The sequence below is a fragment of the Podarcis pityusensis genome (assembly GCF_964106645.2).
Source record: "Podarcis pityusensis genome assembly, chromosome: 1".
NCBI classification, from domain to species: domain Eukaryota; kingdom Metazoa; phylum Chordata; class Lepidosauria; order Squamata; family Lacertidae; genus Podarcis; species Podarcis pityusensis.
In genome coordinates this window covers 30,630,389-30,653,712 of record NC_138028.1, presented here as the reverse complement: position 1 = coordinate 30,653,712, position 23,324 = coordinate 30,630,389, and the positions used below count along the sequence as shown (strand labels likewise).

The 23,324-nt window shown below is 44.7% G+C and overlaps 1 protein-coding gene across 8 annotated transcripts in view; it reads left to right on the top strand.

The window, feature by feature from the left end:
- GPATCH2L (G-patch domain containing 2 like) overlaps nucleotides 1–20,664 on the top strand; it is a 37,171-nt gene extending 16,507 nt beyond the window's left edge. For 4 of the 8 annotated variants that reach the window (XR_013978944.1, XM_080978841.1, XM_080978838.1 and 1 more), the window contains 3 exons: nucleotides 1,047–1,132; nucleotides 6,423–6,520; nucleotides 14,048–20,664. Coding sequence is in view for 4 of the 8 variants with exons in the window: in XM_080978841.1 (XP_080834967.1) it covers nucleotides 1,047–1,132; nucleotides 6,423–6,520; nucleotides 14,048–14,121 (258 nt within the window). In the remaining 4 variants the exon portion in view is untranslated. The remainder of the gene's footprint in view (nucleotides 1–1,046; nucleotides 1,133–6,422; nucleotides 6,521–14,047) is intronic. The other 4 variants (XR_013978943.1, XM_080978840.1, XR_013978945.1 and 1 more) reach the window with 3 other exon arrangements.
- The last annotated feature ends 2,660 nt before the right edge of the window (nucleotides 20,665–23,324 follow it).

Sequence of the window (23,324 nt, the reverse complement as noted above, 5' to 3'; positions counted from 1 at the left end):
TAGTGCTTTTTTGCAGTACCCAGTCAATCTAGCAATTTGAATTTCTTTGAAGTTTGGTTGGGAGCAAGTGGTAAGAGGCACTACAGTTGTTTAGAAGGTTGGAATTTGCAGACTTCGATAGAGATAGTTGATAGGGTAAAAACTGACATCTTGCAATGCTGTAGTTTATTGGCGCTTTTCCTTACTATTTATTTAAGTTCTCTGTGATTGAAGATTGAACTGATCCAGCTGTTTAGCAGGGCCTTTCTGAGACTACACTACAACAGACAGGTTGATGGGGAGTTGCATGTTAAAGTCCTCTCATGCACATGGGAGGAAGCCATTGAGGTCAGCTGTATCATTGACATGTTAGTTTTGCACATGCAGGAAGAATGTCTGTAGGCATCCAACTGTTTAATTCACTCCTTCTGGACCACATGGACTGTATCATATGTTCTGTTAATGTTTGAATAGTGTTTAGGTTTTTTTTTTAAAGAACCTCAAGTGCTGCTCCCTTGCCTTCCAGAAGAAAATATTTCTCGTTGTGGTAAAAGTTTTGTTCTTTTTCTGGAGAAATAAATGCAGTATGCTGTGATCATTAGTACTGGTGAAGCTGATTGCTTCAGTTGCTCACATCTCTGTAAAGAACAATTTGTTTCTGCAGTTGAGTTTTGCAAATGATCTTCTTGTGATGCTAAAGTGGCATCTATGCTGGTGGTTCTCAAGTTGACTATGATCAAAGAAACATCTCGCAGTGAAGGTGGATGTTGATCTCCTTTGTACACAGCTCTGTACAAATGAAAACAGACTTAATTGGTAGAGGTTTTCTTTCTTACGTGAGAGTGGAGAAAGGTGTTGCCTTCTCAACTAGGTGTGTTCGAAGTCTAGTTGGTTTTCTCCTCCAGATGAGTGAGCAGTGTGGCCTGGGGTCAGAAATTGGCCTGCCGCTACATATGGAATGTAAGACTCCAGATAATGTGAGAGACTGGGTAAGGATAGTTCAACTGTCTGTATTCAGTTAATGTTACTAACCAGTGTTGTTAACCAATTCTCTCTTGTCTTCCCAGTTCAATCCACTATCTCCTCTCTATTCTTTGGATGTTCTTGCTGATGCTTCCCACCGAAGGTGCTCACCAGCACACTGCACAGCCAGGTAACCATCACCTTCTGCTTTCATTGTGAGGAATGGTATGGTATCTCTTGGTTTGTGGAGTATGCATGTCAGAAACAAATTGCATAGGTGACTTCCTTTTCTACTTCCTTTTCTACTTCTTTGGGTTAAAACATTTTTATCCTGCTTTTCCTCAAGAGTCCAAGGCAGCAAACTAAATGAGAGATTTACAACAACCACAGAACTGTGCTGCAGCATAAAACAAAGACCATTAAAAATACCCATTAAAATGATAATACTCTGTTGGTTTCTGTATTGAATTTGAATTGATTTTATGTATATGTTGTTAGTGTTACATGTGAACTGGGCCAATGAATTTGGATGACTGATACCTGGACAAGGAGCAGACTTTGTGTTGTGCATTAGAAAGCTCAATATAATAGCGAGGGAATAATTGAATAGGGAGGTTAAAGAAATTTTAAATGTGAGGAATGGCTCTATCCATTATTCAATTTAGCCTGGGAGTCTGAAGAAAATGCTAACTAAAAGTAGAAAATGTAAAAATCCAAAATAGCCACTTCAAATTATTGTCACGGGAGTGGGCAACATATATTATATGAAGGATATTTTATTATTTAATCTGGTGCCTCAGTGAGGGATATGTGAGATTAGGAAGAAATTTTCATTTGAGATCTTTGAAGCTTTCTCTCTTGTTCTATAGTTCTGGCAGAATGTCATGACTGGTGATGAAATGTTAAGTGGAGTAGACTTGTGCTAGAGCAGGCATATCCAGCTCCCAAGAGACTGTGATCTACTCCCAGTATAAAAAACTGGCAGTGATCTACCCATTGTCATTGGAGGGAGGAGGAGCGTGCATGGGGTGAGTGGATTGCCCAGAATTGCTGAGCTTTTTTTAGGAGGAAAGTGCCCAGAGTTGCTGAGCTTTTTTTGGGAGGATTGCACAGAGGTTTTTTTAGCTTTCCCCACATAAATTTTTATACACGATAAGGATCCCGTGATCTACCAGGATCAGCTGGGGATCTACCAGTAGATTACAACCTACTGGTTGGACATTCCTGTGCTAGAGGGTCAAGAAGGTTTTATTTGCATTGCTAAAATGGAAAGATTCAGTATTATTTAACAACCCAGACTTGGGTAGGCAAATTCTACTCTAATATGTAGCTTGTCTTGTCCTTTTTGAGCCATTTGTAATGTTTATTAAACCTATTGTTTCAGTACCTTGTTCACTTTTTTGTCATTTGGCACACATACTCTGTAGAGGTGTGTGGTTGGAAGTACCTTACCTTATGGCAGGAACTTGCTTAGATAACCTTAATGTTCTCTGCAGCTTTTATCCTGTTATGATGATGAAAGCCAGTAGCTTAAACTTGGATGAGCCTTGAGCTCAGCTTGTAAATAGCTATTTGTAAAGTTTCTGGTAGTGAATTTAATCTGATTCCAAGTGATGTTTTTAAGCTTTAGGTCGGGCATAGGCAAACTCCCTGGGATGGGAGTTGTAGTCCCAAAATATCTGGAGGGCCGAGTTTGCCTATGCTTGCTTTAGGTCTTACTTTGTATTTCTGATGACGGACATCTGTGTATCTATACAGTTAGGTGAGCAAGTAAACATGTTTTGGGTCTTGTAACTTATGAGTGGGCCCTGCTAATGGGTGGGAATCAATTACCGGTAGTCCCATCAGTGGAGGACCTGCATAAGGAACTCCCCTTTCCAAAATTGGCTTGTGAGGTGTGGTCAGTCTGGAGAACCCCTGGAATAGCATTCAGGGGAAGGAGTGGGGGAATTGTTCCTTCAGGCAAGCTGAAATGACAGCTGATCAGCTTAGCACAAGGTGAATTCCTCCCATAATTTCCAAGCTTATTGAGGCTGTATTACTTAAGAGAGATAATATTCTGGCATGTAGCAGAAAGAAAAGCATCCTTCAAAAAGTGCAGCACCTTGGGCCATAGTTGCCCATACTAGCTCTATGCCATGTAAATTATTTCCCTACTGCTCAAACTGCCAGTTCTTATAAGCACTGTCTGCCTCCGGAAAGCCTTTCACAAATGTATTATGCAATTGGAAGCACTGTTATCAGGCAAATTCTGTTTTTTTCACCTGTCTGCCTTAACCTATGTTTTCTTTACCTCCCTAGTGGTTTCCGGTGAAATTCATCTAGGTAGCATAGTCACTGTCTTGTAACCCATTGCTTCATTTAAACAGAGCCGCCAGCCAGATTGCTGAGTGTAGAGCCATGGGTGTGCGAGGAGCAGCTTTTTGGTGTCAAGGAGAAGGCTCTGCATGGAGGGTTCCTTGGAAGATGCAGTTAAAAGGCTGTATAAATTGTAGTATACCAAGACTTTCTTTTCAGCTGTCTGTCTGTGATGTGGTGAGACTTCTCTCAAAGTGTCAGAAGCAGCACTGGGAATTCCACACCCATCATTAGAAGTGGTGTATGGGGGGGTGGGTTTGGTGACTCTTATCATTAGTAGTATAATTTTATTTTGAAAAGCGACGAGAGTCGTCCCCCCTCCCCCGCTTTCCCTCCCTTTTTGCCATCCTCCTTGGGGATAGTTGGTGTATTAATTTGCTGTATTGCCTCCTGGCTGTTCCCAGGCTGTTTTGATTCTTCATCATGGAATTTTAATGGCCTGCCGCTTCTTGGGAGGCATGTGAGAGAGCGCATCTCAGGGACCGCTTTCCTTCTTTTCACATGCCTGTAATTGCGGCTCTTTAAGAGCACAAAGCATTTACTAATCATGCCGTGTCTGTTGTATCTTCTGTTTGACAATGCACTTTTTAAAAGTGGAAAGCATGAAGAAGTTGGCATTGAGAATATGTTCCTCAGTACCAGTGTGAATTGCATTGAGGTAGCAGGTTGAACGTACTGTTTTCCATGTATCTAGGTGGCAGAATAAAGGTTCCCTGTCTTCACTTTCCTTTGAAATGCTTAGAGCAGGAAGCCTTTTTTAGCCTGGGCAAGTTTCGGGGGGCCACATTCCAGTGGTACATGGGGCAGACGTGCACATTAGTTATATATTGCCCATGCAAATGTTGGCAGTTACAATTCTCCATCCAGGCAAGCAGAAGGCATTGCCAGAGGTCAAAGACATCTCAGCCAGGCAAAAGCACAGAGCATGGCCAGTGATGTCAGGAGAGTCCCAAGGGTTGGTTAGATGACTGGGGAGGGGTCACAGCCTGGGCTTGAGCTTCCTCGTTCCTGGCTTAGGGCATTCATTGGCTTAGTGGTTGGCTAGTTGGCCATTTCTCAGTATAGCTCAAGATTTCCTAAGCAGAGCCAAGCCTCCCAATTCTTTCCACTGGTTAAGACCAGGTCTTATTAAGAGTCTGGTCTCAGTATGAGATCTGCCAAGTTCAAGTTGAGACAGGATTAATATGTGGCCCATGTCGCCAGAGGAAATATAACCCATGAAGAGTGCTAAAGCAGAGCCCATACTGTGGCGGCCACAGATGAAAATCTCACTGCAGCATGATACACCGTCAACCTATATTATGAAACCCACATTCAGAGTTGCAAACAGTGGTAATGCATTAGGTGCCTTTCTGAACCCTTGGAAAACATTTTTCTCGTCCTGGGTCACCATCTTTCTGGTATGTGCTTGTAAATGTAGTTTAAGGAGGAACACCAAGTAGACAACCAAACCATCTGTTTATCTGTGTCTGCTGTGCTGCCAAATGCAGGTGCTGCATCATCATAGGTAGCTCCATATTGGGAGGGTGTGTGTGTGTGTGTGTGTGTGTGTGTGTGTATTAATCACTGACGGGTGCTAGTGGCCAGCATAATGGAAAAGAAATACAGAGACCTCTGTTGAAAGTTGCCCATGAGTAATGTGAAGATGTGTGGCAATGGTTCCATGCTGTTGTTTTGTTATAAACACATCTGATGCTGACTGTTGGAGAAGAGGGTGGAGATAATCTCCCTAGGGCTACATTTTGGATAGGCCAGTCTGGTTGCCAGTCTCTCTAGTACATGTGTAGGGAATTTTTTTTTAATGAATTGCTTATCATTTGTTACCAGGACACTTTTCTGTGCTGTGCAATGGGTTAATCCTTGCATGCAAAGATGTTGTGTTCACTGGATGGGATGAGCAACTTGTAGTGATTTCTACCTATGATGTGCAGATCAGAATTGGGTGCCCAGCTGGCTGGTGGTGTTTCAAAGAGGAGAAGGATCTCTGTTCTCACTATTAATTTTGACCTTTGAAGGCATCAGAAATAGCCCCAGGTGGTACCTCAAGGCTTAGAAAAAGCACCTTTTATGCATCTGGTATTTGCAGTGGAAACTGTAAGTACAACTGCAACAGCTGAGCTGAATACTGTCACAGTAGCAATACCCTTGATAGGAAGTGTGTTCTACTGAATGTTTCCTTCTGCATGAGGATAGCTGAACTAATTATTTTCAAGGCGATCAGTTAATAAGCACATTTCCTTCCTTGCATTGGTACAATCCATATATTTTGCTTTCTAAAACGGGGAAAATACAAGAGTCTTCAACTGTATTATTAGTTTGAGGGTCTACAAAGAAGGCCTGAAAATTGAGGTTCTTAGAAAACTCATGAAATCCCTAAGTTTGATATTATAATAAAAAAGGGCCATATTTTTCACCTGAAACACTTTTCTGTTCCAAAGGGAATGCTTTGTATGGCTGTCTCTCAGAAGGTCAATTGCAATTAAATGTACATTTCAAGAAGGGTGCTTGTTTAATGTACAGTAATACCTCCGTGAACGTCTGTCCTGTCGACCGTCCATTTTGGCAAACGTCCACTGTAAACCCGGAAGTACCGGAACAGGTTACTTCTGGGTTTGCCGCTCGCGCATGCACAGAAGTGCTAAATTGCGCTTCACGCATGCGCAGAGCAGCGCTTTGTCGAGCATCCCTTTCGTGGAGCGTCCGGGGCTCCGGAATGGATCCTGAACTCAAAACAAGGTACCACTGTAGAGGGTTCCTTGAGATGCCTAATTCCATCTTGTTTGCATTATGCATAGGGGAAAACAAGGCTCACTTTTCTGGGGGGTGGAGGGAGCTCTATTGCCAGCCTAAATATGATGATTCTAGTATTCCAACCTAATGCATATTAGACAAGAGAGTAAAACTTCACCTGCAGTTGGGAGTTTCCACCTCTGCAGATCAACCTTAAGATCTGTGTATGGTGTCCTGCTTTATGTGCCTGCCAGTGAAATCAGTGAGGTTGGTGAGTGCATGAAGCAAGCCCTTCTTGTTATTTATTTTATAAAAAATAAATAAAGGGACTGTCAGGATGGTGTTTGTTGCCTTATTTTTTTAATCATTATACTTTATTTCTTCCTTTTTAGGCAGACCAATATACATCTCGGACCCCCATGTTCAAGGGACATAAAGAGAAAGAGGAAGCCTGTAATGGCAACAGCCTCCCTTTCCAGCCCAACTTCAGGTAAATTGGCTAAACCTCAGTATAAATGGTTAATGAATTAGGGGGCTACTGTTTTGAAGGAGCAGGAAAACATCTGAATTTTAAGAAAGACCTGCCCTTTCAGCTGTTCCCCTGTGAGATACGGAGGCTTCCCAGGGCAAGGTTGTATCACTTGCATTGCACAAATGCCACATTTAGTATTGGATGCAGAAAGTTCATTTTCTACTCCTTGTGACTGTGGCAGTCAGTTGGATAATGCCTGATGAATAATCAAAAGGCAGCTTTTCTGCAGTTTGCTTGCTGTTAAAAAGTTCAGTAAAAAATATTTAGAAAATAATAATCAAAAGGCAGTGAGGGCACTCAGCTCCTGGTGGCCAGGAATAGGGCTTCATAATATTTCCTTGCTCTTCTGCCTTCTGTGACTAGCAGGGGCAGAATTGGTCATGCAACCAAGTATATGCATGTTAATTTAGCTCATGTAATTTAGTTTGCAGAACTTGGCCTTCCTTTGCACATTAACATCACTTTTTTTAAAAAAAGCACAGAGTTTACTCCAGCCTTTTCCAACCTAGTGACCTGCGGCTGTGCCGCCTAAAGTTGATGGGAATTGTAGTCCAAACTATCTGGAGGCCAGCAGTTGCAAAGTCTGGTTGACACAGTCCAACTACTAGTAGTGAAGTGTTTGGAAAGCTTAAAGGAAATAGGACATGGATGCTGGCTTCTCCCTTGTGCCAATCTCTTGGTACTTTGCCTAAAGAGCATCTTACTCATTGAGAGAAACTGTTTTGTGCTTTGAGAGTATGCTTTATTTTCTTAAAGCAGAAGAAACAACATTTCTGCATGAGAGAGGAGTATGCTGGTATCCCAAGAAAATTTAGGTTATTGGATTAAAGGTCACCCACACATAAAAATAATCCAATATAATAATAATAATAATAATAATAATAATAATAATAATAATAATATACCACCCTTCATCCAAAGATCACAGGGCTGTTCACAACTTAAAAATACAAAATGAGAACACAAAATACATAATAAAACAAAAGCAAACCAATAACTCCCCCCTCCCTGAACACATTTAAAAGGCCATAGAGTATTCATCAGTTAAAGGCCTGGTTATAGAGAAATATCTTCGCCTGGCTCCTAAAGAAAAAGCATTAATTTTAACAAAAAAAGTGAACTCCCATTGATTAGCAAATGCTTGGACAGAATGAGGTAATAAGTAATCTACTAATAAGGATTAATTAAATAGAACCAGCTCCTTGGTTTGCCAGCACTGGTACCTTCTTCATTGCCAGTCTTAATGTTTTTCCCCTATATCTTTTGCCCCTTGATGTTTCCGGTCTCTACACAGCTTTGTGTGTGTTCTGTTCAAGCATGCTTCCTCCACTCTAAATGCATATGCAGGCAGATCTACTACCCTTGTACTACTCCTACAGGCTCTAGTAACAAAATAAAATGTTGGTGTGGGTGGTAGTAGTAATCTTGCAATGCATATCTACCATAGGGCTGGCCCTACAATTAGCTACGGTGAGGTGACTGCCTCAGGCAGCAGATGATGCAGGTGTGTATGTAGAGAGGTGACAAACTGTTGAAACACAGAGCTGCATGTGCACCTTGTGTCCTGACACAAGCAGAATGTCTGCTCATGGATCTCTCTGCATATGTGAATGTGCATACAGTTCTTAAAGAATAGCAAAGAGGAGGAGCAGTCAGTGAGGCAGTGAGTGGAATGAGAAGAGTATTGCTAAACATTTGTCCATAGCAGTTGTCTCAGGAAGGTTTTATGGATCCTGTCTTGCACTAAGAAACCTGAAGTGCGGTGATAGTTGGAATAAATGCAGGGTTAGATAGCGACTGCTGTATTTCTTGGAACAAATTACGTACAAATTATCTGGAGCAGACAACTATTACAATATTAAATATTCATTCTGTGTTGTGGTTCCTTTTTGTGAAAATTCATTCTCTCTGAGAAGGCAAAAAAGGTAGCCTCTGGTATGCTCTAATGCTATCTGTCTCAATTTCTCTAGCAACTTTTTTACTTTTCCAGGTCTCTTTTAATATAGGGGTCCTTAATTTTATATGGACTTACTAGCCAGCCATATATTGTAGTTGCACTCGCTGAAGTTCTCTCTGTGTGCTAGAGAACTCTGAATTTGTGTTGCATGTTTTGCTGAGCTTTGGAGCAGGCAGAAGCGCTGCAAACTGATTTTGTCTTTTCCGAAGCTCAGCACAGCCAAACCCCTGTGCACCAGCATCAGGGTAGGTAGCGTTAAGAAGGGACCACACTGAGGGCCAAAGACAGCCATAGGCAAACTCGGCCCTCCAGATGTTTTGGGACTACAACTCCCATCATCCTTAGCTAGCAGGACCAGTGGTCAGGGATGATGGGAATTGTAGTCCCAAAACACCTGGAGGGCTGAGTGTGCCTGTGCCTGGCAAAAGACATGGCCTCAGGCAAGCTGGCAAGTGGCTTGAATTAGATTGATGGTTTTATCGTGCCTTTTTTCAGTCCCAGGGACGTACAAAGTATGAACAATACACTGTTATCATAAGACAAAACAATTTGAAACCAGGTTTGTGCACTGGATGCAACTGGATCCTGAACTGAATTAGATCGATTTGGGGCAACCTGGGATTTAGCTAGATTGGGTTGAGGCATCGCTGGATCACCCCAGGTCAGCTCAGATCCATCCAGAGCAACCCAGGGCTTTCAGATGGAGGACATTGTCGCAGTGTAGGGTGGAGAGAAAGAGACATACAGGCTGCCTGTGTGTATCTCTTCCCCCCAGCCAGCATGGTTAATGGTTGCATACGATGGGAGTTTGAGCCCAACAGTGTGTGGAGGATCACAGATTGGCCACCTCTATTTACAGTCAGCTGAGCTAGAAATGGCCCTCCCCTTTATTAGAAAAGAACGTGAGGGGAGAGATGAGAGCCAGTATTCCAAGGAAGCAAGATATGTTTCCGTGTTTTTGTGTGATACATGGGGCATGCACATCTCTGGCCAAAGGATTCTTCTCCCTCTGGCATGCTTTCAATCAGCACTGACTTGGACATTTCCTCTCTGACTAGCTTGTTGGACTCAATTTTCTTTCACTGTAGCTCTAGCTTCACGTGACGACTTCTTGTGTTGGCAGTGAAAGATTGGTGTGAGTCACCATTCAGGCCCAGGCCTGAGAACGAGGGGGGTTGTACAAGCAAGGATGCCCCATTTGGACTAGACAGTGCCTCCAAAACAGATCTCTGGCTGAGCCCAACAGCTCTCATCTCACTTGTTGACCAGGTCCTGTTTCAGTGAGCTCCTTTTATGCAACCCGTGTGCCCCAGAGAGGTGAAGGACACAGCCTGAGCTGGCTCCATCAGTCAGCAGAACAAATGGGCTTGCTCTGCCTAACATCGGGCCATCTCGGATTCCACCTCTTTTATAGAGATGAGTGATGAAGAGAGGCTCGTTCCGCTTTGCTGCTGTATTAATACACATCAGGGGCCAGCTCCCGGCACTAAATCACGCTACTGCATACATCTGTTATCGGACTCCTCACCACCGTGATGAACAAGACTGCAGATAGAGGCTTCCTCATGTCATTCTTTATAGGATTTTCCTAAAAGAATAAATAGCTCAAATCTCTGCCAACACTCTCCCCTGTCATTGTGATGAATTTAGCTTCTTTCTTAAACATGCAGCAACAAATCTTCCTTTGTCGTAGACCCCTCCCCCTCCCCACCTCCAGAAAGTTTTGTTGAATTTGACTGAATTTAGATGATGATAGTCAGGCCACTTAAGATGCATCCAGTGGTGGCAACGGAAGCTGCAATCTGGAGGGTTGTTTTTTCTTTTAACCTAATATATATTTAATGGCACCCGTACAAGGTCTTACTCTGGGTGAATCTGTAACTACAATTCCTTGGCAATCCCTAAGAAACGGTTCACACATGAGAACCCTATGTGACCACCTCACGCTTCTAGAGCAGCTGCCATCCTAAAAATGGGGTTACCACTGTTGCCACTCCACCATGGAGACCCTAAGTCACACTTGCACAAGGGCTTTTGCAGTTCCACATGCTCCTGGGGCAGTTGTGTGTGTGGGTCAGATGCCACAAATAGTCCTCAATTGAAAGTATGGTAACGTTCTACCTACTCTATTGCTGGGCAGTGGTTGAGGCCTAGGATATTACGCAGGCTTAATAGGGTATTATAGCAGGCTTAATAGGATTTGACTCTTAACTAGACTTGGAGATCGCCCCGCCCCCTCAAAATACCGTATTTTTCGGACCATAGGACGCACTTTTTCCCCTCCAAAAATGAAGGGGAAATGTGTGTGCGTCCTATGGAGCGAATGCAGACTCCTCAGCTTCAGCGATAGCAATGCGAAGCCTCCGCAGCCTGCGCTCCGGAGGCTTCGCGTTGCTTCCGCTGAAGCCAGGAGAGTCTGCTCTTTGAGGCTGGCGGTGGGGGAAAGCAGCGCTTCCCCCATCGCCAGCCCCAGAGGATGGGGGGCAGCGAGAAGGCGCGCGACGCCTTGCCGCTACCCTCCAACCCGGCTTCGAGGCTGGCGGTGGGGAAAGCAGCGCTTCCCCCATCGCCAGCCCCAGAGGATGGGGGGCAGCGGGAAGGCGCGCGACGCCTTGCCGCTACCCTCCAACCCGGCTTCGAGGCTGGCGGTGGGGAAAGCAGCGCTTCCCCCATCGCCAGCCCCAGAGGATGGGGGGCAGCGGGAAGGCGCGCGACGCCTTGCCGCTACCCTCCAACCCGGCTTCGAGGCTGGCGGTGGGGAAAGCAGCGCTTCCCCCATCGCCAGCCCCAGAGGATGGGGGGCAGCGGGAAGGCGCGCGACGCCTTGCCGCTACCCTCCAACCCGGCTTCGAGGCTGGCGGTGGGGAAAGCAGCGCTTCCCCCATCGCCAGCCCCAGAGGATGGGGGGCAGCGGGAAGGCGCGCGACGCCTTGCCGCTACCCTCCAACCCGGCTTCGAGGCTGGCGGTGGGGAAAGCAGCGCTTCCCCCATCGCCAGCCCCAGAGGATGGGGGGCAGCGAGAAGGCGCGCGACGCCTTGCCGCTACCCTCCAACCCGGCTTCGAGGCTGGCGGTGGGGAAAGCAGCGCTTCCCCCATCGCCAGCCCCAGAGGATGGGGGGCAGCGGGAAGGCGCGCGACGCCTTGCCGCTACCCTCCAACCCGGCTTCGAGGCTGGCGGTGGGGAAAGCAGCGCTTCCCCCATCGCCAGCCCCAGAGGATGGGGGGCAGCGGGAAGGCGCGCGACGCCTTGCCGCTACCCTCCAACCCGGCTTCGAGGCTGGCGGTGGGGAAAGCAGCGCTTCCCCCATCGCCAGCCCCAGAGGATGGGGGGCAGCGAGAAGGCGCGCGACGCCTTGCCGCTACCCTCCAACCCGGCTTCGAGGCTGGCGGTGGGGAAAGCAGCGCTTCCCCCATCGCCAGCCCCAGAGGATGGGGGGCAGCGGGAAGGCGCGCGACGCCCTCCCGCTACTCTCCAACCCTCCTGCGGGCTTTTGCGGGAGATGGGGGAATTCCCCCACCTCCCGCAAAAGCAGGCAAAAGCCGCGCGCTCTTTAAAGGGGCTCCGCGGCTTTTCTAGGAGGTGGGGGAATTCCCCCACCTCCTAGAAAAGCCCGCAGGAGCCACGCACCCTTTAAAGAGCGAGCGGCTCTTGGGGGCTTTTCCCCAAGGAGGGAGAAGGGACTGACTGGCCGAGTCAGTCCCTTCTCCCTCCTGCGGGCTTTTGGGGGAGATGGGGGAATTCCCCCACCTACCGCAAAAGCCCGCAAAAGCCTCGTGCTCTTTAAAGGGGCTCCGCGGCTTCTGCTGGCTTTTCTAGGAGGTGGGGGAATTCCCCCACCTCCTAGAAAAGCCTGCAGGAGCCGCGCACCCTTTAAAGAGCGCGCCGCTCTTGGGGGCTTTTCCCCGAGGAGGGAGAAGGGACTGACTGGCCGTTTCAGTCCCTTCTCCCTCCTGGTCGAAAAGCCCGCAGGAGTCGCGCGGGGCTCCTGTGGGCTTTTGCGGGAGGTTGGGGAATTCCGCCACCTCCCGCAAAAGCAGGGAGAAGGTCTTGGAGTAGCGGACAGGCTGCGTGCAGCCTGTCCGCTGCTCCCAAAGCTGCGGGGGGGAAATCATATTTTTTTCCTTGATTTCCCCCCCTGAAAACTAGGTGCGTCCTATGGGCCGGTGCGTCCTATAGTCCGAAAAATACGGTACCTCCCAAATCTACCTGAGAAACAGTTTTATGTTCACTTGTTTTAGGCATGTCTCATTGTCTCACAGTTCCCCATAGCTTTTAAGAATGTGGGCTGCATTTGGACTCTCTTACAGCTGGGCTTCCATTTGCTCATGGTCCAGCTGTCTTCAAGGAGGAGGTGGTTTCATTAGTGGCCTTTTAGGCAACGTATTCTTGCTCAATTTATTTCAGTCACTTCAGTGGGACGAATAAAAGGATTGCTAGTTTTCTTTCCACCGCTTTCCTGCAGCATGGGTAGACTTCAAGGTGTGCTCAAGCTGCTTCAGTGACAATCAAGTGAATGTCATTCATTTTCTTTTGTGCAAGGCTGGTTTCTCCTTTAGCAGGAGAGTTTGGCTGCATTTCTGACGAGTTTAAAATGGTGCTTAGACAGGTTCCCACCTTTATCCCTAAAGTTGTTGCTTCACTTTTTCCACAAGGAAAATGCATTATTTCTTTCTGCCAACTGCATATTTGTGGCAGATCATGTATTCTTTGAAACATGGGTTTTTAGAAGCAGAATAAAGAATCAAAAGCAAGCAAGCAGGTGCCAGTTTGTCCAAGCCTGATCACAGAATTTTGGCTGTTTGGGCAGAGAATTCAAATTTCCATTTGATGCAGAATAAACACAAACACAGAGCAGGGACTATTTATTTGGTCAGGTCACTTCTACAGCTAAGAGCAGAGGTGAGTATCTGGATGTTGCTGGACTACAATTCCCATCATCCCCGACCAATGGCTATGCTGACTGGGACTCATGTGAGCTGTAGTCCAACAACATCAGGAGAGCCATGGGTTCCCCATTCCTGGGTTAGAGCAAAAGAAAGTCTTAACTGCTGCGAGCTCTCTAGTGCTGAAACCAGGAATGGTTTTCAGAAGCTCTGGAGTTATCCATATCATGCTTTAAATTGGCACTGTTCTCCCTTTCTGCCCACGCCCATGGCACCCTGCAGTCTGCATAAAGAGAAGGGTGCATTGATGATGTTTTTGTGTTTTTATTGTGACTGACCGCCCCTTCTCTCCTCAGCAGCACGCTGGCTATGAGCAGGGCATTTATTGGCAGAGGGTGTAGCTTTCTACATAGTGTTTTGAAATGCAAATAATGAACAAATGAAACAATGCTTGGAATCTACATAGTATTCTAGTCTTTTAGAGCTCTGTAAACCTGGCTGAAAGTAAACAAATAGGATAGGCAGTCATGGCAGTGGAAGCATACGGTGGGGCTTGGCACCTAACATTTGATGTGCAAATTGTACCTTGCTTTGATGTTCCTGTTCATTGTATTTCTCTTCCTTTTTTATTGTGATGTCCCAGCAGCTTTATCCATCCACATAGATACTTCAGACCCAGGCCCGCCTGTGCCACACTCCCAGAGGCACCAGAACTGACTGAACAGGCAGAAGCCATTCGTCAGAGACGAGCTGCAGCGCTACTACCCCAGGCAGCTTTCTAAGAAAATGCCACAGGAGATGGTCCTTGACTGCACTAGATGGAGGCAGCTCTTCCTTTGTCAACTAGTTGGGCTTTTTAATATGTTGGACTTTGGAGTACGTCAGAATTTTCCTTCCGGCAATAGCTATCTCTTCAGTGTTAGCATGTGACACACACCTCTGTCAGCATGATATGTTTACCCCACTCATCCTGCAAATCATGTTTGTAAATCTATATAAAAACGCATAATCAGTGTTGGGGGTTTCCATATTTCCAGTGTTCCTGCTATTGCTATGCAAGTATTTGTCGCACACTCTCCTTTCTAGCCCCAGAAGCTGCTTGGTGGCATATGCAAAATGGTATTTGGTTATTGCAGGCGCCTGTCTTTGTTGCAAAGCTCTTCATTTCTCAGACACATCTCGGTTGTTAGCAGAGTCCTGTGTTTAATAGAAGAAATTCTATTTGCAGTTCTTTGGGGAAGCTGAGCCTGTGTCTTTTGTAAGCATAAGACCCCAAAAGAAGCCAGCAGTGATCCCTGAGCTAGAGTGGAGGTTAACAGAGGATAAACTGTTTTATCTGAACTGGGTGACTTGAATTTTACATTGGGAACATTTCCAAAAGCAACGTGTTGGTCAGTATTTTTAGGTTTGCTTCCCCCCACTTTAATATAATATGTTTCAGTTTTTCCTCCTGTATCACTGGGGTATCCTAGTATTGCTTTTAAACTATGGTTCCTTCCTTGCGATCCTCTTTCCTGTGTATCCTACTGCATGAGCCAGTGGAACCATAAATGCAAAAATGGAACTGTCATGTCAGTAAGCTTTCCAATATATAACCTTAAAGCGAATGACAATGAAATGGACTCTACCAACAGTAGCTTTTTCTGTTTTGGAAACTATTATAAGAATCATATGAGACAGTAACCTGAACATAAGTTGCTATGAGAATAGCCTTTTAGATGTGTGGTTTCAAAATAGCCTTTGTGGATGACAACCACTTACTCTGTTGTCTTCAAGCTGGGATGTTTCCTGCAGTATAAAAAAGGAATCTCTCTTTTTGGCAGTATGTCCTCAGAAGCGCATACTGTGTTTTATTCTACATTTCCTGATTACAGTGTACTCACTATGATGTAGACGTGTTATATAGTAGAGAGTGGTGCCTTCTCCCAACAACTCTTTTCATTGCTATCCTTTTTCCAATATATGTGAATGAAGCTGCAAAATAGTCCCAATTCCTAGATGCCAGCATCAAAATGAGAAGTCCTAACAACCATGTTATTTTTCTAGCACTATTTACATTGGAGCACATCCTCCTCATCCTTCGATTATTGTCTGGAGCCTCCCTTGTGGGGTTGTTTTCTCAAGATGTGCCTCGGTGCCCGTGCGCAGAGTCAACTATTATATTTTTGATTGGGTCCTGTTGGCTTGAACATACAAGGAGAGGGTGATTTATGTTTGCAGGCTTTCTGTAGGCGTTAGGTTGGCCTCTGGAAATGCTGGTCTAGATAGGCCTTTGGTCTGATCCAGCGGGGCTTTTCATACGCTCTTAAGGCCAGAGCAAATGGAATCGGGCTTGCTTCTGTGCATACAGAACCTCTCATGAGAAGCAAATCAGTGTTGTTTCGATGTAGATGAAGGGTTAGCATGTTTCACTTATTTTTGCCTTACAACTCATAAAACGGAAAGTGTGATACAGGCACAAGAAAATGTTCTTGCTGTACAAAAATGATAGCCCTGGAGATCATTTCTGGTTGTGTTAATGAATTTGATCTGGGTTTATCAAATAATTCAGAGCAGCTCACGCATGCCTTACTAGAAGAGTCACATTAGTGATGCTTTGCCTGTGTCTGAGCCTTTTGCACCAACCATGTATCCCAGGCACAAGCTCTGATCTTCAAATGCTCTGAGTCCTAAATACTCTGAAATTGACTGAGCAAAGGAGCCTTTTAATCCTGTGTGAAGAATGCACAAGACAAGGATTTATTTGAATGGATCGGTGAAGTCTTGAGAGACCTTTGAGAGCACCACCATTATCAATACATTGCATCTGTGTTACTCATGTTACTGTCTCCTGTGCAAACTCCCATGTAAATGAATGTGAGCTACCATCTTGTTTTTTGTAGCATATCAGACACACCTATGTTGCACAATAGGCTTTAGCCTGTGTCCCAAATATCTTGTAAAGCTTTTTCTGTGTCTAGAGTACGGAATCAGTAGTTGTTGGAGCACAGGTTAAGATGGGGTTCAGATGAAAATAATCAGTAACTGAGTTGCATTAAGTGATGATGAGTTGCACCGTCACCAATTCCTTATTTTGTTTGCACTTAAAACTAGCTTTCCGCATATAACACTTGTAAAATATAACAAAAACTTGTACCTGGTTGCTTCAAGGTGTCTCAAACGTAGCCCAAACTTGCTAGTGTGTGGCTTTGTTACTGAGCTCTGAGATTGTTATTTCCCTTAAAAGAAATAATTTGTAAGAATGTAAAATGCTTATATTGATGCGTACAGTCACTGCTATACTTAACGGGCCACATACTCAAAATAGGATGATTGTTTAGCATGTGAACCATGTAAACCGGCCCTTATGAATTCCACACAATAATTTCCACAGAATAAAGGGCAGATTCTTCTTTAAAGGAATGCATATTCTTTTAAGGAGAAGGAAGCTCAATTCTGTGACTAAAATACATTTATGCAAGTAATGCATATTGTGCCAAGTTCTGACTGCAATGTGGGATATGGATTTATTTTTAAAACAAATGTTTTACCAGGTGGAGGAGGTGGCAAGCAACAAAGTAGAAGCAACGAGAGGTTGAACAGAAAGTGTGAACAGAATCTAGAGGGCATCTGTAACAGCTGCCAAATTATTATTATTATTATTATTATTATTATTATTGTTATTATTATTATTATTATAAAATATGATCACACAATTGTGGAACCCACAGGACCCTGTATATAAGTGTTTGAAAAATTACAACCATGTAACAAGTTAAAGGTTTTCTATATTATACTGTGGGTCCATTCAGGCATGTTCTCTAATCCAGGCATGTCCAAAGTCCATCTCGGGGGCCTAATCCTGCTGGTTTAATCCAGCCAGTGTGGCAGTTTATTTCCTGGGGTAAAATCCCCCCAAACCCTCAACTTCAATCCTAAAAAAGGTCAACAACTTTGGTCGACCCTCATGGCCCTCTTTGAAAAAAGTTTGGACACCCCTGCTCTAGTCCTTCAAATCAGTTTGTAGGATTGATGTGTACTTCAGTACAGTCATACCTCTGGTTTAAGTTGTTTCAGGTTGAGCATTTTCGGGTTGCGCTCCGCGGCGACCCGGAAGTAACAGAACGCGTTACTTCCGGGTTTTGCCGCATGCGCAGATGCTCAAAATGACCTGTTTGCATCCAGAGGTACCACTGTATTTTTTTTTATTTTAACCTGTATACTAAGCTTGTGACATGCCTTCTCTCCCCCCCCCCAAATAATAATGTAATCAGCTGAACATAGTTGCTCACATTTTGACAATTCATTTGGGAGATACAAGTTACTTTTAACTTATACTGTACGACAAGATCTAATAATCATAGGCTACTAATTCCCTACAACAACAGCCACATCAAAGATGAACTAGCCAATTAATTGGGGCTGGATAAATATTGTGAATGGGGACACACATCCAGATGAGCATCGCCATGAGCAATGCATGGGATAGGCTGATACTGTGTGCAGTATCTCTTGCTAGATCAGGCGCCATTTTTGTTCTTATCTAATGAAGTTTATTTCATGCACAAGGCTTCTAAACTGATGCATGTGTGGAGAACCTGGATAAAGAAGTGTTTCTCCTTCATGACACTAGAATTTGGAGGCATTCAATGAAACTTTTAGCAAATTCAGGACACTAGAGCCAGTATGGTGTAGTGGTTAAGAGTGGTGGACTTGTAATCTGGTGAACCGAGTTCGCGTCCCCACTCCTCCACAGCTGCTGGGTGACCTTGGGCTAGTCACACTTCTCTGAAGTCTCTCAGCCCCACTCACCTCACAGAGTGTCTCTTGTGGGGGAGGAAGGGAAAGGAGAATGTTAGCTGTTTTGAGACTCCTTCGGGTAGTGATAAAGCCGGATATCAAATCCAAACTCTTCTTCTTCTACCCCCCCTTCCCCCAAAAAGTCTTTGTTCTGTGCAGAATTTATGAAATTTGCTGCCAAGAGTTATGATGGCCAGTAGCTTATACAGCTTTAGATGAGATTAGACAAATTCATGGAGTAAAAGTCTTTTCAATGGGTACCAGGCATGATGCTTATATGCAATTTCTGGGATCAGATGTAGTGTGCTGGTGAATATCTGTGGCTCATAAGAGTGGCTTTTCAACAGCTGCCACGTGCATGATGCTCTAAACTTGCTGCATGTATCCATATGAGCAGTCCTATATGCTCTGACTTCTGCATTGGGCTCTAGCATGCGTTGGTTTTGCTACTGCAAGCAGTGTTTGCCAATGGCATGTCGATATACCGACAAGGCGAAGCAGTATCTAAAGCAGCTTGCCGCATAGGGCAGCTGCCCTGTGCATATAGCTTCACGGAGCTCACACATGGCAAGAGGAGCATCAGAAACACTCCCTAATACATTGCAGCCTGGCATTGCAGATCTAGGAGCCAAATGCACATAATAGGCTGCTTTCAGTTGTAACTGGATGTTTGCGCTTATCTTTGGCACTTTAGCATTAAACTGGGAGCAATGCTGCGAAAATCTCCATGCTGACCTATTGTATCTGTATAGTGCAAATGGAGAAAGGGCCAGCCCAGGCTGAAAATTTTGTCTAGAGTAATGGAGCTGGATGCATTTCATGTTTGGGCCAAATACCATTGACAAGCCCCATGCGGAGCTACTTAGCCAGGGCCTACTTTCTGGCCTAGCCACACTGCTCTGCATGTGTAATGTTGCCAAGCATTTATCTTTTAAACAACAGCTTCATGCCTGGGAGAGGCAACCAGTTAGTTGCATTTGTAACCAAATTCCTGAAAAGGAATATAAAAACATTCTTTACAATTGAAAGGTGTGGGTGGGAACTTGCTGCCCACCTATTTTCCACCCTCATTTGTTTTCTACAGCAGAACTAAGGAAATTTTCACATTTCCTTAGACACATTGATTTGTGATGCCAAATGCAGTTGTCCGGTGAACTCATGGGAACTCTGTTTTGCAGGTACTGTACTACAGTTGGACTTTGTGTTCTTTTTGCAGTATTTTGTGAATACTTATTTTAATCTGTATGTAATATGTCAGTCATATCACAGTTTGAGATATCCAAGGCTTTGCATCAATTCATGTAGCGTTTCTGATTTCAGAGAGGAAGAGCTTAGAATAAGTGCTCGCATTGAGGCCTGTTTCTCATGGAGGTGGCAAAACTTGAGACTGAGCTGTAGTGCTGCAGACTCAGATGGAGGCGCTCATGATTGAATGCTTTCTTCATGCCAAAAATGCTCTCTCCATGTAAAAAATAAGAACCATGTACATTTGGGGAGATAAAAACTGGATTGTGTCTGGCGCAGGGTGACAAAGATAGTAAGGGGCCTTGGGATCAAGTCCTACATCTAAAGGTTGAAGGTGCTGAGTATTTTTAGCATGGAAAAGAGGCAATGTGAACGCTACCTTGAAACATTGAAGATAGATATAAATGATGGAGCACATTTGTTTTCTGTTGCCCCAGAAGGTAGTACCTAAACAAACAGGTTCAAATGATAGGAAGGGGGAATTTGACTAAAATTTAGGAAGAACTTCAACTTATCCGTCTGTGGAACAGACTGCTTTGGAAGGTGGTAGATTCTCCATTACGTTTCCAATATGAAGTTGCTTAGTTACCTGTTGGGAATGCTGTAGCCATGAATTTCCTACGTCCTGTACAGGGGTTGGAGGAGATGCCCTTTTAAGGTACGTTCCTCTTCGTGTGAATTGACTGGGCTAAAGCCCTTGTTGACAAGTAGAAGGATTTCTTTTGTGAGGAGAATTCATCGTGTAGGCATTCTGCAGTCTGGAGCAGTAAATTCCAGTGACATGTTTTCCATCTTACATAGAACTTGGCCTCTATGTGTGAGGGTTTATTGTTATGTAGGGTTTATTCTAAGCTTGCTCACTTCCCTTTTATTTCTTTTAACTCCATGGAGCTGCTCATATGAGTAAGCTCTGGAAACTTGCTAAAGGACAACTATTCTGAGCAGGAACATGTCCTGTCTTCAAATGATTGGGCATCCTTGTGCCAGTTTTGTAATATAGCAGGCACTTCCCTTCTACAGAAGTTCTACTCCCTGCAATCTCTATAAGGCTTCTTGACTACACAGAAGTCACTTGTGGCTGAATCAAGTTTTTGGCAAGTCTTTCATTCTCAAGGCCTTTGCAAACACCTTTTGGGGCAAGTGACATGCTATGTTGTGCTTCTGGAATTTATTTTAGAAAATGCTGTTTAGAGAGCAGCTTGCATAATACGTTAAATAAAGATCTCCTGCTAACCACGACATGTGTTCTTTTTAATTGTTGGCAAGTCTCCATCCAGATGTCAAATTCCCCTAGTGCTCAGTCTGAGCATGGTGTGAAAGATACTTTAGCAAAAGAGGCCTCTCCAACACAATAGTTTGGCACTACAGGAGCTGTATGGATGATCCGTACAGGAATTGGTATAGTCTGTGCAGATTAATTTACGGTTGCCATAAGTATGGAATTTTTTGGACATAGACAGTATTTGGCCCTTGTAAACAGCATCAGTGTGGAAATCGCTGAAAGCTCATCAGCTTTGGGCAAAAAAGCTCAACAACTTTTGTGTCCAGATGTTCACTTTTTGAAATATGGAAATCCTAATTAAGGATGATGGGTGTTAATCAGAAAAGCCTGCATAGTGAATTTGAGGCTGATGGAATGACTGCTCACATTCTTCTCTACGCAGGTTATGGTATACGGTGCTAAGATGTTTATACATTTTAGGTTATAAACACGTACTTCCAGTACTTTTTTGTTCTTCTGTATTCCTAACATCCCAATGAGGTAAGTCAATCTTCCTGCACTTGTGGAACTCAGGCTGGGACATTGTGGAAAGAGATTGCTTGTTTGCTTGCAGTATGGCTACATATTTTGTAAGATTTTATTCTCGCACTGCTTCAGGTCAGAATTTTACAGAGTACAGCGCAAAAACTTATTCATACATAATGATGGTTTCCCAACAAACCATGGCTGCCTCCTTCCTTCTTTCCTATGCCTAAACACAAAGCTTGGCTTTGTTAAACCACAGTTTCACGTCATGTCCCAACTCAGTATCTGATTTGAACGATCTCTGCAAAGGTATCTGAAGAAGTGTGCATGTACACAAAAGCTTATACCCAGAACAAACTTAGTTGGTCCCTAAGGTGCTACTGGACAATTTTTTACTTTTTTATTTCAACTGCGTCAGACCAACACGGCTACCTACCTGACTCTGCAAACTATGACACTGAATTAGGTGAACCCAGCTTTGCAGTTTTAGCAAACCACAAATTATTGAATTGGAATGAAAGAGGGGAACGGAGTTGGGCTCATGTCTGAACAGACTGTGTGAAGTAATATACTTCTGAAACATCACATACTCTAAAAATTCAGCACACTGCCATGTTTCCATGAATAGCAAAGCAATTGAGCATCTTATTTTAGATGCCAGAAGGACAGGAAGGTTTATATAGGTTTTGCCTCTTGACACTGATCTGCTGAACGTAATTGAAGATGGGCTCACAGTGTTCACCTTGAGATTATTTTTATTTGTTAATGTGCCCTTCCCCCCTATTTTTTGTCTTTCATGGCATTTGAGAAGTTAGTTACATGGTAATAGTAATATGCACTGACAAGACTTGTATAAGACAAAAAATGGACTTTACCTCCTTACTCTGAGACAGCATTTAATGTCATCAGAGGAACACGAATGAAATGAGGAACTGCTTGTGTGATGTTAAAAGGTTTTAACATTTAGTCTGCTACTGGAGGGAAAGAAATGCAGGAACATGAAAAGGATGGTGCAGAGGGCCGTTGCTCAGTGGAAGAGTGCATATTTTGGGTGCAAGAGGCCCCAAATTTGATCCCCGACATTTGCAGATAGAGCTGAGAATGTTTCCTGCCTGGAATCCTGGAGAGGAGGAGAAGAAGAAGAAGAAGAAGAAGAAGAAGAAGAAGAAGAAGAAGAAGAAGAGGAGTTTGGATTTGATATCCCGCCTTTCACTCCCTTTAAGGAGTCTCAAAGCGGCTAACATTCTCCTTTCCCTTCCTCCCCCACAACAAACACTCTGTGAGGTGAGTGGGGCTGAGAGACTTCAAAGAAGTGTGACTGGCCCAAGGTCACCCAGCAGCTGCATGTGGAGGAGCGGAGACGCGAACCCGGTTCCCCAGATTACAAGACTACCGCTCTTAACCACTACACCACACTGGCTCTCTGCCAAGTCACTGCCAAGTCAGGGTTGGCAGTACCAGTGCTCTGACTCTGTACAGGACAGCTTCTGATGTCTCCTACGAAACAATTGAGGCCTGTTTTAAATTGGTGATTTCATATTATTAACAACTGGAGCCCTCTAAGCAATTCTAGTATGCAACCTTCATTCACTTCAACCTGGCTGTTGGGAAAGCCCTATTGATTGGAGCAGTGGGAAAGGCATATACAGTGGTACCTCTGGTTACGTACTTACCATATTTTTTGCTCTATAGGACGCACTTTTTCCCCTCCAAAAATTGAGGGGAAATGTGTGTGCGTCCTATGGAGCGAATGCAGGCTCCTTGGCTTCAGCGATAGCAACACTAAGCCTCCAAAGCGCAGAGGGAGCACTCCCTCCATGCTCCAAAGGCTTCGCGTTGCTTTCGCTGAAGCCTAGAGAGCGAGAGGCGTCGGTGCGCACCGACCCCTCTCGCTCTCCAGGCTTCAGGGATAGCTGCATGCAGCCTCTCCGGCAGGGAGAGGTTGCACGTGGCTATGGCTTCTTTAGCCCCGTGCAGCTTCTCCCAGGAGGGAGAGGTTGCGTGGGGCTAAAGAGGAAGCCAAAACAACCAGCGGGATCCACCCTGCTGGCTGCCTTGGCTTGTGCCATAGCCGCGCACAACCCCTCCAGCTGGCTGCCTTGGCTTGTTCCATAGTCATGATGCTTTTGAATTATGGTGCTGGAGGAGA